At 35.6% G+C, this 12,474-nt stretch overlaps 1 protein-coding gene and 1 long non-coding RNA gene across 2 annotated transcripts; both read left to right on the top strand.

The window, feature by feature from the left end:
- The first annotated feature begins 2,579 nt into the window (after positions 1-2,579).
- On the top strand, positions 2,580-5,770 carry LOC108953425 (uncharacterized). Its single transcript, XR_001979117.2, has 2 exons — positions 2,580-3,034; positions 5,109-5,770. It is a non-coding gene; the product is annotated as an uncharacterized LOC108953425 (long non-coding RNA).
- A 627-nt stretch (positions 5,771-6,397) lies between these two features.
- On the top strand, positions 6,398-10,192 carry LOC135664143 (probable transcriptional regulator SLK2). Its single transcript, XM_065176938.1, has 3 exons — positions 6,398-7,765; positions 7,852-7,983; positions 10,063-10,192. Exons 1-3 carry the CDS (start codon positions 7,109-7,111, stop codon positions 10,114-10,116), a joined length of 843 nt encoding a protein of 280 aa, XP_065033010.1. The 5' UTR covers positions 6,398-7,108; the 3' UTR covers positions 10,117-10,192.
- Positions 10,193-12,474: the final 2,282 nt, after the last annotated feature.

Raw genomic sequence — 12,474 nt, 5'->3', positions numbered from 1 at the left:
GATATTTATTACCATTTTAAACCTATGATGGAAAGCCACCTTTATAAAAGTCTCATAGGTACAAAGAGAGAAATAACTCTTTCTAATATAATTTTTACTTTATAAAACTGGTATTCAGTTGAAATTATTTTAAGAATTAAAAGAATCTTATCATAAATGCCCCATTGTTATTTTATAAAATCTCAAATATATTTTTTATTCGACACTACAAAATATACTCAGAATAAACAATTGATTAATCTTGAATCTATATTCAAATCAAACAACTAAAATATATCATTACACAGAATCTCCATAGTAAAGATGTCTAAATTTATACCTTATTTATTTGTCATTACTGACCAATTATTAGAGGTTGGCAAACATTCACGAGTCATTTGCCATCCAAAAAAAAAAAAAAAAAAAAAGGTGAGAGCTAAAAGACATGAATACAAATAAAAGAAAACAAAAAAGATAAAGACATGGGAGATCACTTTAACATCTTTTGCATCCACTCAAGCAAATACCTCAACTAGTCATCTTATCCTCCACAAAATATATTCTCATGTCACAAAATCTATGGTTGTCTCTTAGAATAATGCATGTCTGAAAGCAAAAAATAAAAGTAGATTCATCCATGATCCCATGCATGATTAAGATATATAGATTGGCATATTTAAAGCTGGATTAGGACCATCATCCACAACACTAAATAGTAATGATATTATTAAGTAAGATGATATTGGAATATGCTTCTTCCATCCTATTGTCTGTATAATGTGCATGCACATTAAGATTCAATGAATGATAGAGACAAAGTTAAGCTTCTTCTCATAACATTAGGTCATATTTCTCCATCTTTGACCAAAGTTGCTTGGGAACCTTCATAAGAACCAAGTGAGCCTCCACTTCCATTATTTCCTCTGCAACTTGCAAAGAGATATCAAACCAGCCAGCAAATGAAAATGCCAAGAACACAATCAACCATAGATTATTGTCATGGTGTTCCTCTTCATGCTGTGCATGCATTTAAAACCATAATCTGAAATAAGATTGAATGCTGACTTTGGATATTCTCCTTAAAAGGAGAGAAGAAGACACTCTATCTCCTGCTATCACATTTCTTTTGCCAATTGATGAACATATGTTTACCTACAAACTCTTTGGATATTACCATCAAAACAGGAACTAGAAGCTAAAGCTTCATGCACACTCAAGATCCAATCTGCTCAAAGTCCTCCAAGAAAAAATTGAGTTGAAGATTGATCAGATGCACACAGAAAATGTTCACAAAGTCACTCTATGTAATTCTCATCTGATGTCAGTATGAAGAATGGTTAAGATGAAGCTTTCAACTTTTGTTTGGTGTGTATAATATAGGGTAGTTGGATGCTTCATGAATCAACAGCTAGTGGTATTGGTGGTGAGAATGGAATAGCTTGTGAATGCATGCATGCCTTACCAAACATGTAGAAGACATTAATTACAAGTATCGTCTCTTTAGCATGTTAGAAAGAAACCCTGACAACTTAGGAATCCTCCCACTCCTTCCATCCATTCCACACATCAACAAATATAAGGTGAGAGAAAGGAAAGACCACATAAACTGATCTCCAACCAGGCCTCATTTTGGGGACCGATAATTCATTTTTTCCTTTGTTCTTGAGTGACCACAAACCATTCCTTGCTTCTCATGTTGTATAATTCAATCAAGTTTGAATATTATGATTTGGTATTAATATTAGTATATCGAGAGTTCGAACCTACCATGAAAAATATTGAAATCTAAATTAATACGATCGATTAATTTTAATTTTTTGACATCCTCGTATCGAATGTAATCGTCTGACTTATTAAACTTAAACAATTACGTCTAGAGAATCAAAACAATGAGACAAAGAATAATAAATGGTAGGTAGATCGATTCCAAAATTGATACAAGGTGATGAGTCACATTGAGCCATCCATTTTGAGACTCCATAGAGACATTGGATTATGTATTGAATTGCCTCAGAAGATGGTGGTATCACATTGACATGAACATACCAACTAAATACCCCAAAATCATTTGTTTGCCGACATTGATATGACAATTTTGACCAAAGATCATCAAACATAAGAGAAGCATTGGAAGTATGGATCATTGCAAAAAGGACTACTCAATGAGGTCATAGAATGATCTTTGTTGAACACAGTGTGTATGAGTTGAGTTAAAAAGTTGAAATTAATTCACCTAAATCAAATGTGAAAAAGAAGGCAAAATTGCATACAAATCCTCAATATTGACATTAATATATTTTGGAAATATTACTTACATATATTCTTTATAAATTAGTAATTTTTATTATTTTGTTTTTTTTGTAAATTTAGTTTTAAGAATTAATAAGTTCAATAATCAGCAAAAGTGATAAAAGGAAAATTTTAAATAATTTCAAATTTGTAGTGTCGTTTTTGTTTTCGATTTTCTCGAGATCGAAAACTGTTTTCTGTTTTCAGAACTGTTAAAACTGTCTTCTGTTTCCTCCAAACGATAATTAGGAAACGAAAACACGATTATTAAAATGCTCGAAGCATGTTTTCTAGGAAGTGTTTCCTAACTTTTCGTAGGGCTCTATCTCGACGGCACCGCCCTCGTCGCCTCACTCTCGCTCCGATTACGCTGTTGTTTCAATCCCTACCCATCTTCCCCATTCGATCTTTCTCTTTACTTGTTGTTGATGTATCTATTAGTTGATCGATTGCTGCTTTCCGTGTTGTTACTTGAATGAATCCCAAGTTCTATTGTCTGTAGCCATATGCAACATGGATCATAACAGTAGAACATTTGCCCCTATTTGATGGCCTTTGGTTTGGTTACATGTTCCAAGGGCTTGCTTTTGCTGAAAATTATACATCTTTTATATATGAGATCCTCTGTATTATGCTTTTGGACATGGAAAAGGAAATTGGTTGGGCATGATTTTGTGTTTGGTTGCCCAATAAACCTATGAGCTTCAGTTGGAAGAGCTTGGTCTGTCAAAATCATATGCAAGGAAGGCAGAAGAAAACTGTGATGGTTGGTTATCATCTCATAATTGTCCTTTAGTTCCTAAAATTTACATTCACTGACTCGGGACAATGGTTATCCTTTTTATTTATGCAAGTCAAATTTATAGTTTCATGTTTGTTTGCAGTCTTCTTTGTGGTATGCAATTCGTAGGGAGGATGCAATTGTAGTTCTCAGGTAATTTTCTGTGGATATGAACCAAAAGGAACTAAAGGGAGATTGAACAATGTTAATGCAAGAGGTGATGTAGAATGGAGTAGAGAAGTAGAGAGAGAGAGAGAGAGGGGAAGAGAAAGAGAAGTGTGAGACTAGAGAGGAGAATAAAAGACTAGAAGAGAGAAGATGCAATTTTTTTTGTTCAGATCTGAAGTGTTTCATCAATTGACAAGCTCTACTATTTATATGGGTTTGGAGCCTTAGTACAATCAACGAAGGCAATGATTCCCAAGAGTAATCTCATAGAGAACTTATTTGCCTTTCAGAAACTTAAAACATGACTTCTAGGAGACCTAAATAGCTTACTACAGTTGAGAAGAAAAAGAGTGCACTTAATACAAAGGTAGAGTCCCAAGGTTAACACCTACGAAGGTTCTTTATTTTCCCACACAACTCTTTTAGTTTTTAGGTTAGGTAATTGATGATTTTTTATTTTTTTTCTTTGCCTAGAATAAAATCTTCTAAAATCCTTTATAAACTTAGATGGTTCTCCATCAAGAGGGTGCCCGGGAATAATTTGCTTGAGCCTCACTTTCATCTGAGCATATTGTTCCTCTTATCTTCCGACACTTGTATGTTTGAAGATCTCTAGAAAGCCTGGGCTTAATCTCTAGCTAAAGTCTGGCTGTGCAAACAAGATTAGGCTTTTCCAGGTTCTTTATTTTCCCACACAACTCTTTTAGTTTTTAGGTTAGGTAATTGATGATTTTTTATTTTTTTTTCTTTGCCTAGAATAAACTCTTCTAAAATCCTTTATAAACTTAGATGGTTCTCCATCAAGAGGGTGCCCGGGAATAATTTGCTTGAGCCTCACTTTCATCTGAGCATATTGTTCCTCTTATCTTCCGACACTTGTATGTTTGAAGATCTCTAGAAAGCCTGGGCTTAATCTCCAGCTAAAGTCTGGCTGTGCAAACAAGATTAGGCTTTTCCAGTGCTTTTTGTTTGTTTTTATAATGATCGCTGAAGATGATCCACATTGATTTGGGATTTCCTTATTGAATAGTTCAATGGCGGTGAGTAGCCAAGTGGGAGTTGGGGGGTTTAGGAAGGTCATCTGGGCCAATGGAGATTCTGTATTGGTTTGTTTCAATTAAATGATTACCCTGATAATGCTGCATTCTTGTGTTCTTTTCATTCTTTATGGTGATTTACTTTGAGCTTGTATTTTGTATCAGTTCCCGCATAAGTGCTTTCTCAAAAGTAAATTGCATCATGTATACTGTATCTAGCTTTTTAGTATTATTTAAGTATTGAATATTCCTTTTGGTTAATTATAGGAAAGATTGAGCAAATGTTTGTTTTTGCAGTACAAAGACCATTAGTTTATTGATTGTTGACATATTTTTTTCATATTATTCACATATTCTTCAGTTTTTTGTTGCTACATTATCGTTCACTTATTTGAAACATGAAATAAGATAACCATCTCTTTGAATAAAGGAGTTGTGAACCTCAAAACTATATGATGTGGTGCAAATTCATTCACTCTCGATGTTATTTCTGGTAATTTTTTCATCCTTGAACTATATAACCCGAGAAACCAAGGTTTATTTCACATATTGATAGGAGGTCAAGATTTTGGTGCAACACCCATTCTAGAACAAGATCATATGATTAATTTGTAGACACATCTAAAGTACAGAGGTCATAGTTACCTAGATTTAACCTCATGCAGAATATGCAACACTTAAGCTTATTAATTCTTGTGCATCATTTCTTTTTATGGCTGAAAATGCTTTACAAAATAATTTTCTTGTACATGACTCACCTGAAATTTGGAATCTGTACTAACGCTATATTGCTGAAATGATCCACCTCACATTTTTCATGACTGAAAGGTTTCGAACCACTTTTGGCTATGCAGAGTTTGAAATTGTCTGAGCATATAAATAAAGAAAGAGAAGCAGCAAAACGGGTGAATCAACCATAACACTTGGAAAAATGCTTGTCTACATGCTTGATTAATTTGTTCTTGGGTTTCTTCGGTGGGGTATACTTAGAAAAAGAGATATTTCTCGTGTGTATGTGCACAGGTGTGGATGTGTGCATGTCTGTCTTGTCTGCCCATGAATCAGGTAGGTTGTTGCTATATCATCATGCAAGATCTAACTTGGATTTTGTTTTGCAGTGAAAATTTCGGAAAGAAAACTGATAAAGAAGTACAACAAACTTGTACCTTGGCGTTTGCCCTAAAATCTTGCAGTTTTCTTAATTGCCTGCTTCATTCTTCTCAAGTTCATCACAGGCTGCTGGAAAGCTCGAATCATGCTTTGAAAAGAGGTGGAGACAAAAACACGACTAGAAAATGTCACTGCATGCCCCATCAGAGATCTGCCAATAGTGCACAAGAACAAGGATTTGTGGTTTTGCTCCAAAACAAATGTCTCTGTTTATTTCCCTGTCAACTGAAGAACAAATGAATTCTCCTCCTGTCAACTGATGAAACATTTTGGCTACATGCTCTTGTGTTCAGCAAGCCTGAACTAGTGGAAGTTATGATCAAAGAATATTTGGTCAACTTGATCAGCTGCTATCTTTTCGAAAGAACATTTTGGATGGTTGGCTATGTTGAGTATTTACTCACTAGATTGAAACAGATCCAGACAAAACTAATTCCTTGGAAAATGTAGTGAAATGTTAGCAATGCATTATATATATATATATATATATATATATATATATATAATTTAAAGCTAACAAAGATCAAAATCTGACTGGAGATTCTGAAGTTGGTTGAAGGTTCGATGTGGATTCAAAATATTTAATGGAGAGATTAGATTTTAGAATCCACACCATTGAATAATAATAATTCGTGGAAAATATGCACCATATCACATCTCACCAATCTTTTGTGGAGTGATAATTAGAAGATCGTATAAATGTACTAAATTCTTCTAATTTAAAATTCTGGGATAAATTTATCTCAATCTAATTACAAGATAATTCGTGGAAAACATACACCGCGTAATTAGAAGATCACTCGAACGTATAGATAGATCTCATAAACCCTGGAATCCAACCTTCTCGGATTACAGTCGATCTAAACATAACCGCCAATCCCATATCACCACCGTCCGCTAGATCCTCGCGATGCGTGCAATAACGTCAGAACCGTGCCTATAAATTGGTTGGGATCCTCGGCTCCTCCGCTACAATTACCGATCGCGTCGGACGGCATCGCCCACGGCCAAGTCGGAAGCGGGGAAAGGGCAACGGGGCGAGAACTCGCGTCGTCGGTTTGATCCTCCTCGTATGACAATCTCGCCCCAGTTTGTGCGGCTTTGGTTTTGTTTTCTCTTGAACCTTTTCTAGATTTCTGCCTCGTCCGTTCTTGATCGAGCATGGACGAGTTGAGGGGTTTGGTTTCTTGCTGACTGGGTCTGTTCTTGGTGGTATAGTGCTTTAGTTGCCGTCTCGGAAGCCGGCCTGATGGCGTTCGAGATAATTACGGCTCGAAAGGCTTTTTCTTGAAGGATTTCTCTAGCTCTTTGTGTTGGATCTTCTTGGTATTATGATGCTTTTCTTTGCCTTCTCGGAAGCGTTTTGAGGTAGTTAGGGCTCCTTCTTTCGTTTCTTGAAGCAGTTTTTGGCTTTTTTGTGTGTTCGATCGTTTCTGTGGTTCGTCTGCGTTTGAAGTCATTGTTCTCATTGCTGGAGGGTTTGGTGTTATGACCCTTCCTTGGGGGCTCTTATAAGAAAGAGAGACGCTTGCCACCGGATTTCTTCCTGGTTCCTGGATACCAATCGGCCCAACCTCCTAGGGGACCACTCTCTTCTTCCAAGGCGGTGAGCAGAACCAAGCCCCAATTCTGAACTTGTCGACGGAGAAGAGGCACCTCATACTCAGACCTGTGTCTGTTAGACATGACCGGCTGTATCCTCAATAGCGCGGGAAACTCCTCCGGGCCTAGTGTTGGGGCAAGCTCAATAGTCAATGACGCCAACTCGGCTCTCTCTGGGACACAGTTGCAGCGCAGCGCCAGCATCAACAATGAGCCGTGCATGCGCCTCCCAGCCTCACCCATGTCATTTTCATCAAACAGCACATCAGATTCTTGGGTGATGGATGGCTCCATCATGCAGCAGAGCCTGGGTAGCGAGCATGCACACAAGCGAGCTGCATCGAGTGCCATATCTGAGATTATAGCACAGGCACCTGACGATTCAGTGCATATTTCAAAAAAAGCAAGGCTTGATTTGAAGGATGATATCATGCAGCGGATGGTGATCCAGCAACTGCTGCAGGGCTCAGAGCCAGAGCCAGAGCTGCATGGTCATCAGAATCCACAGCTGCATGCTATGTTACAACAGCAGAGATTAACCCAGCTTCAACAGCACATGATGCAGTCTTTTCCGCAGACTCAGCAAGCACCTATCACCTTTCAACAGCAACAACAGCTGAGGAACCATTTGCAGCAGCGGCCTGTTGAGGTAGCTGTCCCTGCCAATCACAATTTTGATGTGAAGAAAGGTTCTTGTCGAGTGATGCAGTATTTGTATCATCAACGGCATCGCCCAGCTGTGAGTTCATTCTTTTCTACAAAATGCTGAATTTTCAAAGTGTTTGACATGTTATAATATGCTCTAAATCCAATTCTTCTGTATAGGATAATTCCATACTATACTGGAGAAAATTTGTTGCAGAGTATTTTGCACCACCAGCTAAGAAAAGGTGGTGTTTATCATCGTACAACAATGTTGGCAACCATGCTCTTGGTGTTTTCCTGCAGTCAGCTAAGGTTAGTATCTGATCATCTGAATTCTTATATATTGTGTACCAAATTTTGTGTCAGCATAAACCATGGATGAATAGCGATCCCCAGTTTATAGTGGTCCAACTGAGACACCATTTGGTCATCATCATGCATCTGACTGCTTGGAGAATTTGAAAAGAATAGTAGGGCGAACAAGGAAGTAACCTTGAAGCAAAACTTTCATCATTATTTTTATGCTGTCACTGATAAACTAGGATGTCACGCAATTCAATTGGCCATTGCTGGTGGATGCTGATCCTAAATTGTATGATTTATCTTGACATTCTGATGCTGTGAATATTGGATCATTAGTCCTCTAGAGTCATTAGAGGAATCAATTTACCCCTATTATTATTATTATTATTATTATTATTATTATTATTATTATTATTATTATTATTATTATTATTATTATTTTTCTAATAATTTGTGCAAGGTCTGTAAGATCAATATAAATTATAAAATGGATGTCAGCTTTGGGATTTAGGATTGAAATTAGCAGGATTGTCCATGCCAGATTGTTGGATTAGGATTGTCAAATATAAGCTTAAAAAAAAGTAAATGGAATATTTTGAAATTAAATATGCTGGAATGCTGTTTTTAGAATTTTATGAAGGCATTTCCTGGGGAGCATATATGCAATTTGAAAATTTTGTAAGTGTAAAATGTATGATGCCTTCTTTAGGAGCAGAAATGTGGAAGATTGTATATATCATCTCAAACAACCTTCTGTGTGTTGCCACTTTATCAATATATAGAAAGAGATATATTTTGTCGATGCCATTCTTAAACACCATGTTGATGTTTGGACCCTCATAGTTCAAGTGACAGTTTAGATCTGATGAACTGAGGATGGGACGAGTCCCTTTAAGATTATAATTCCTGAGGATAGGTTGGCATATACTTTTGCTGTTTTGCATATACTTCCCACCTTTGTCTTGTTTCCCTGAAAACCCACTCTCTCTTTTCTTGTCGGCAAGTGAATACTGACAAGCAGTGATTGGCACCTGATGTAGCATAATTGACAATGAGGAGAAGGGATTAGAAGTTTTTATTTTCTTTGCCAAACTTGAGATAGTGACTTGTTCCTTAACTTTAAAATTAACGATTCATTGTATTATGTCATTTTGGTAGTGAAGCAAGCAGATGTAGATCTGCATCAACCAACTTGGTGAACCATGTTTGTGCTTTAATTATTGGTTTCTGGGTCAAAGGTCAATTTAAAAGTAAATTTGTATCAACTAGAAGAGATATATCTACGTAAACAGAAGGTCCCACCACATACATTGAACTTGACTGGGGTCAGATACCATGGATCAATGCACCAAGTTAGCCGAATAGTTTGTCAAGGTTTGATTGCAGAGGAATGCATTCTTTCTTTCACTTAGGGATGTTGATTTTGATCCAATAGATATGCCCAAAGAATAAAATTTAACATGTTCATAAAGTAAACAGGCTTGTTCTAGAATGCAGAAAGAGACCAAAGAAGATTTGGATAGAAATAATAAGTGCACAAAAGGGTCCATGAACTGTTTAGTTACCTCAAATTTATTGGCATTGCCCTTACTAGGGCATGGAGGGGAAGGACCATGAGGCTCACTCTAGAAATGAGACTTGGTTAGAAAGTATTATTGGTTTTTGGGAGACTTTTGCTTCTACTATTTGCTGGCCAAAAAAAAAAATGGGGCAGGGGGAAATACATTTAGTGATCATAAATGATTTTTATTTGAACTGTAACAGTTGTTTGTTGATATTGATGTTTGTATGTGAAAACTCATTTTGGTTTGTCGAAATCTCCTTTCTAGATGGTAAGCAGAAACTAGTATGATTATGGTAAACCTGTGAATTTTTTTTTTCTCATTTGATTTTCTTTCTTGTTCTTATTGGTTTCTTACATTTAATTTTGTAAACCTTTTGTTACTTCTGATGTTTATGTATAATAAAAAAAAAGAAAATAAGGCAAGAAGATATAATGAGATCATGTTTATAAGGACCAGATGATGAAAATTTTCCATCTTTGGTGATAGAGCATGACTTTTTTGTACACTTTTTTTCTTGTTGCAGGGCACATGGAATTGTGATCTTTGTGTTGTGAACTCTGGAAAAGGATTTGGTTAGTGGTTATTTTTAAACATATTCTTAGACTCCTTGAAAAACAATTAGTTTAACTCTGTATCCACACATCTTGTCAGTAATTTGATATTTTTCTGTCACAAGGTTTTTCATGGCAGCTTTTTTGTTCTATTGATGTACAAATATGTTACACCATTTTATTTAATGGCATTTTATGTCTTGTTCAAATGCAGCATTAACTAAGTTGCAAAAGATAATGTTGGACATGTCTTTTCTAGTAGTTAGTGCTGAGACGAGGGTGAGGGTGGGGAGGTAGAGACTTGCATATGCTCGTCTCATTTCTCCTCTTTCCAGATTGTAATTGACATGGCTGTTTTATGATCCCTTGTGAATCTTTGTAGTCCTGTCATGGTTTTTTCTATGTTGTTTATGCTTCTTTGAATGTCTAAGTAAGGATGAATGCTTTTTGTCTTGTTTGTGGCAACAAGCTCTAGATTTCATTGATCTTAAATTTCCATTTCTTAGACATTCTTGTAGTGTTTTCTTGTGAAAGTAGCTTTAAGAAAATAAAAAAAAATAAAATATATGGCATAGTTCAAAAATTTGAATGTTGGACTTGTACCGTTTGTTCTAGATAGATCGGTATGCATTCAGTACATGCCAACATATCATCACATGGTACACCGACATATGAGTTTGCACTATGAAGGTATGAGGAGGATGAGGAAGGGAGGAGGGGGTGGAGGAGGAGAGGAGTGAATGACGAGGTTGAACAATCTAACGATGGTATGAGGGCTAGCAAGCAACACGAGGCACGGTCCAAGTGAGATGAGAGAAGCCCTATAGTGTAGGTTCGTGACCTTTTTTTTTTTGTTTGTGACTTGTTAACTGATATAACATCGCCAATACGGGTCCCACGCTCAGATGAAAAAGGTGGTGGATTGCGTTAAGTCATTGATAATTAGCATAAAACTATGTCAGATCTTATGAATATGGATTTTAACCGATTTCAGTATAGAGTTAGGTCATCAATTGAAAGTGACACGATGCACCTTGTTCACCTGTGTTTCGAATTGTAAGCGATAGGCTAGGAGGTTGCCTGGAAGTGGTCCGTCACATTGGTGCTTGGATATGGTGCCAAGCAGGCAGGGTTATCTCATTGTTTTGGACCAATAGGAGTAAAAACGTTAGTCTAAAAACAGAGGTTGGGTTAGCAACCTGGAATATATGGACACTTCCAGGGAAGAGATTAAAATAGTAAACACTATAATTAAAAGAAGAATAAATATTATTTGTTTACAAGAGACTAAGTAGCTAGGAGAAAAATCTGGAGAGATAGATAGTACTGGATTTAAAAATTGATATACTTAAAAAGTTAAACACAGAAATGATGTAGGAATTGTTATTGATAAGGATCTTAAGAACAATATTGTAGATGTAAAAAAATTTGAAGATATAATTATAGTTCTAAAATTTGTGAAGGGACAAGATATTTTGAATGTCATTAGTGATTATGCCCCTCAAGTCGGATTGGATGATCAAATCGAAAGAGAATTTTGGGAAAGCTTAAATAATATCATTTAAGGAATACTTATAATTGAAAATTTTATAATTGGAGGAGATTTGAATGGTCATATAGGGAAAACATATAGTGAATATAAAGGGATGAATGTGGGCTTTGGTTATAGGGAGAGAAATGAAGATGGTGGTATGATTTTGGATTTTACAACTTTATATGATCTTATAATTGTAAATACTCACTTTAAGAAGAGAGAAACATTTGATTACTTACAAGAGTGGTCATAGTCAAATAGACTTTTTTTTCACTAGAATAGTGGAGAAAATTATTTGTAAGAATTGTAAAGTTATACTTAGTGAAATTTTGATGAATCAACATAGGTTGATGGTATTAGATATTTATTGTAGAAAATGAAAGAAAAAAAAAGATAGTAGAAAATATTACTAGGTCTAGATGGTGGAATTTTAAAGATGATAATGTAAACCCTTTTAAGAATAAGATGGAAAGGGAGACGACTTGGAATTTAGATAAGGATAATATTAATATTATTTTGACTATGATGACTAGTAAAATTAGGAACTTATCATAGGAGATTCTTGGTGTGATTAAAGGTAGAGGTGTAACTTTAAGAGAGTTGGTAGTGGTGCAAGGAAGTTCAAAAAATAATTTTTACTAAAAGATCATGTTTTAAAAATTAATAAAATTATAAAAATGAGAAAAATATAAAATATAAAGAATATCGAAAGGAGGCTAAAAAAATGATTAGTATAACAAGATATAATGTTTATGATGATTTTTATAATAAATTAGGTATTAAAGATGGTGAAATAGATATATATCAAATTACCAAAGATAGGAAAAGAAAGTGTAAGAATTTAAGTAAT

The sequence above is a fragment of the Musa acuminata genome, unplaced genomic scaffold (assembly GCF_036884655.1).
Source record: "Musa acuminata AAA Group cultivar baxijiao unplaced genomic scaffold, Cavendish_Baxijiao_AAA HiC_scaffold_803, whole genome shotgun sequence".
Lineage (NCBI taxonomy): Eukaryota > Viridiplantae > Streptophyta > Magnoliopsida > Zingiberales > Musaceae > Musa > Musa acuminata.
The sequence above is the reverse complement of the archived record's forward strand: the minus strand, read 5'-3'. Positions and strand labels throughout refer to the sequence as shown.

Coding starts and splice junctions, on each gene's coding strand:
- LOC135664143 (XM_065176938.1), top strand. CDS start 7,109: ATGACCGGCTGTATCCTCAATAGCGCGGGAAACTCCTCCGGGCCTAGT. Junction 7,766..7,851: donor ATCAACGGCATCGCCCAGCT/GTGAGTTCATTC, acceptor TCTTCTGTATAG/GATAATTCCATACTATACTG. Junction 7,984..10,062: donor TTTTCCTGCAGTCAGCTAAG/GTTAGTATCTGA, acceptor TTCTTGTTGCAG/GGCACATGGAATTGTGATCT.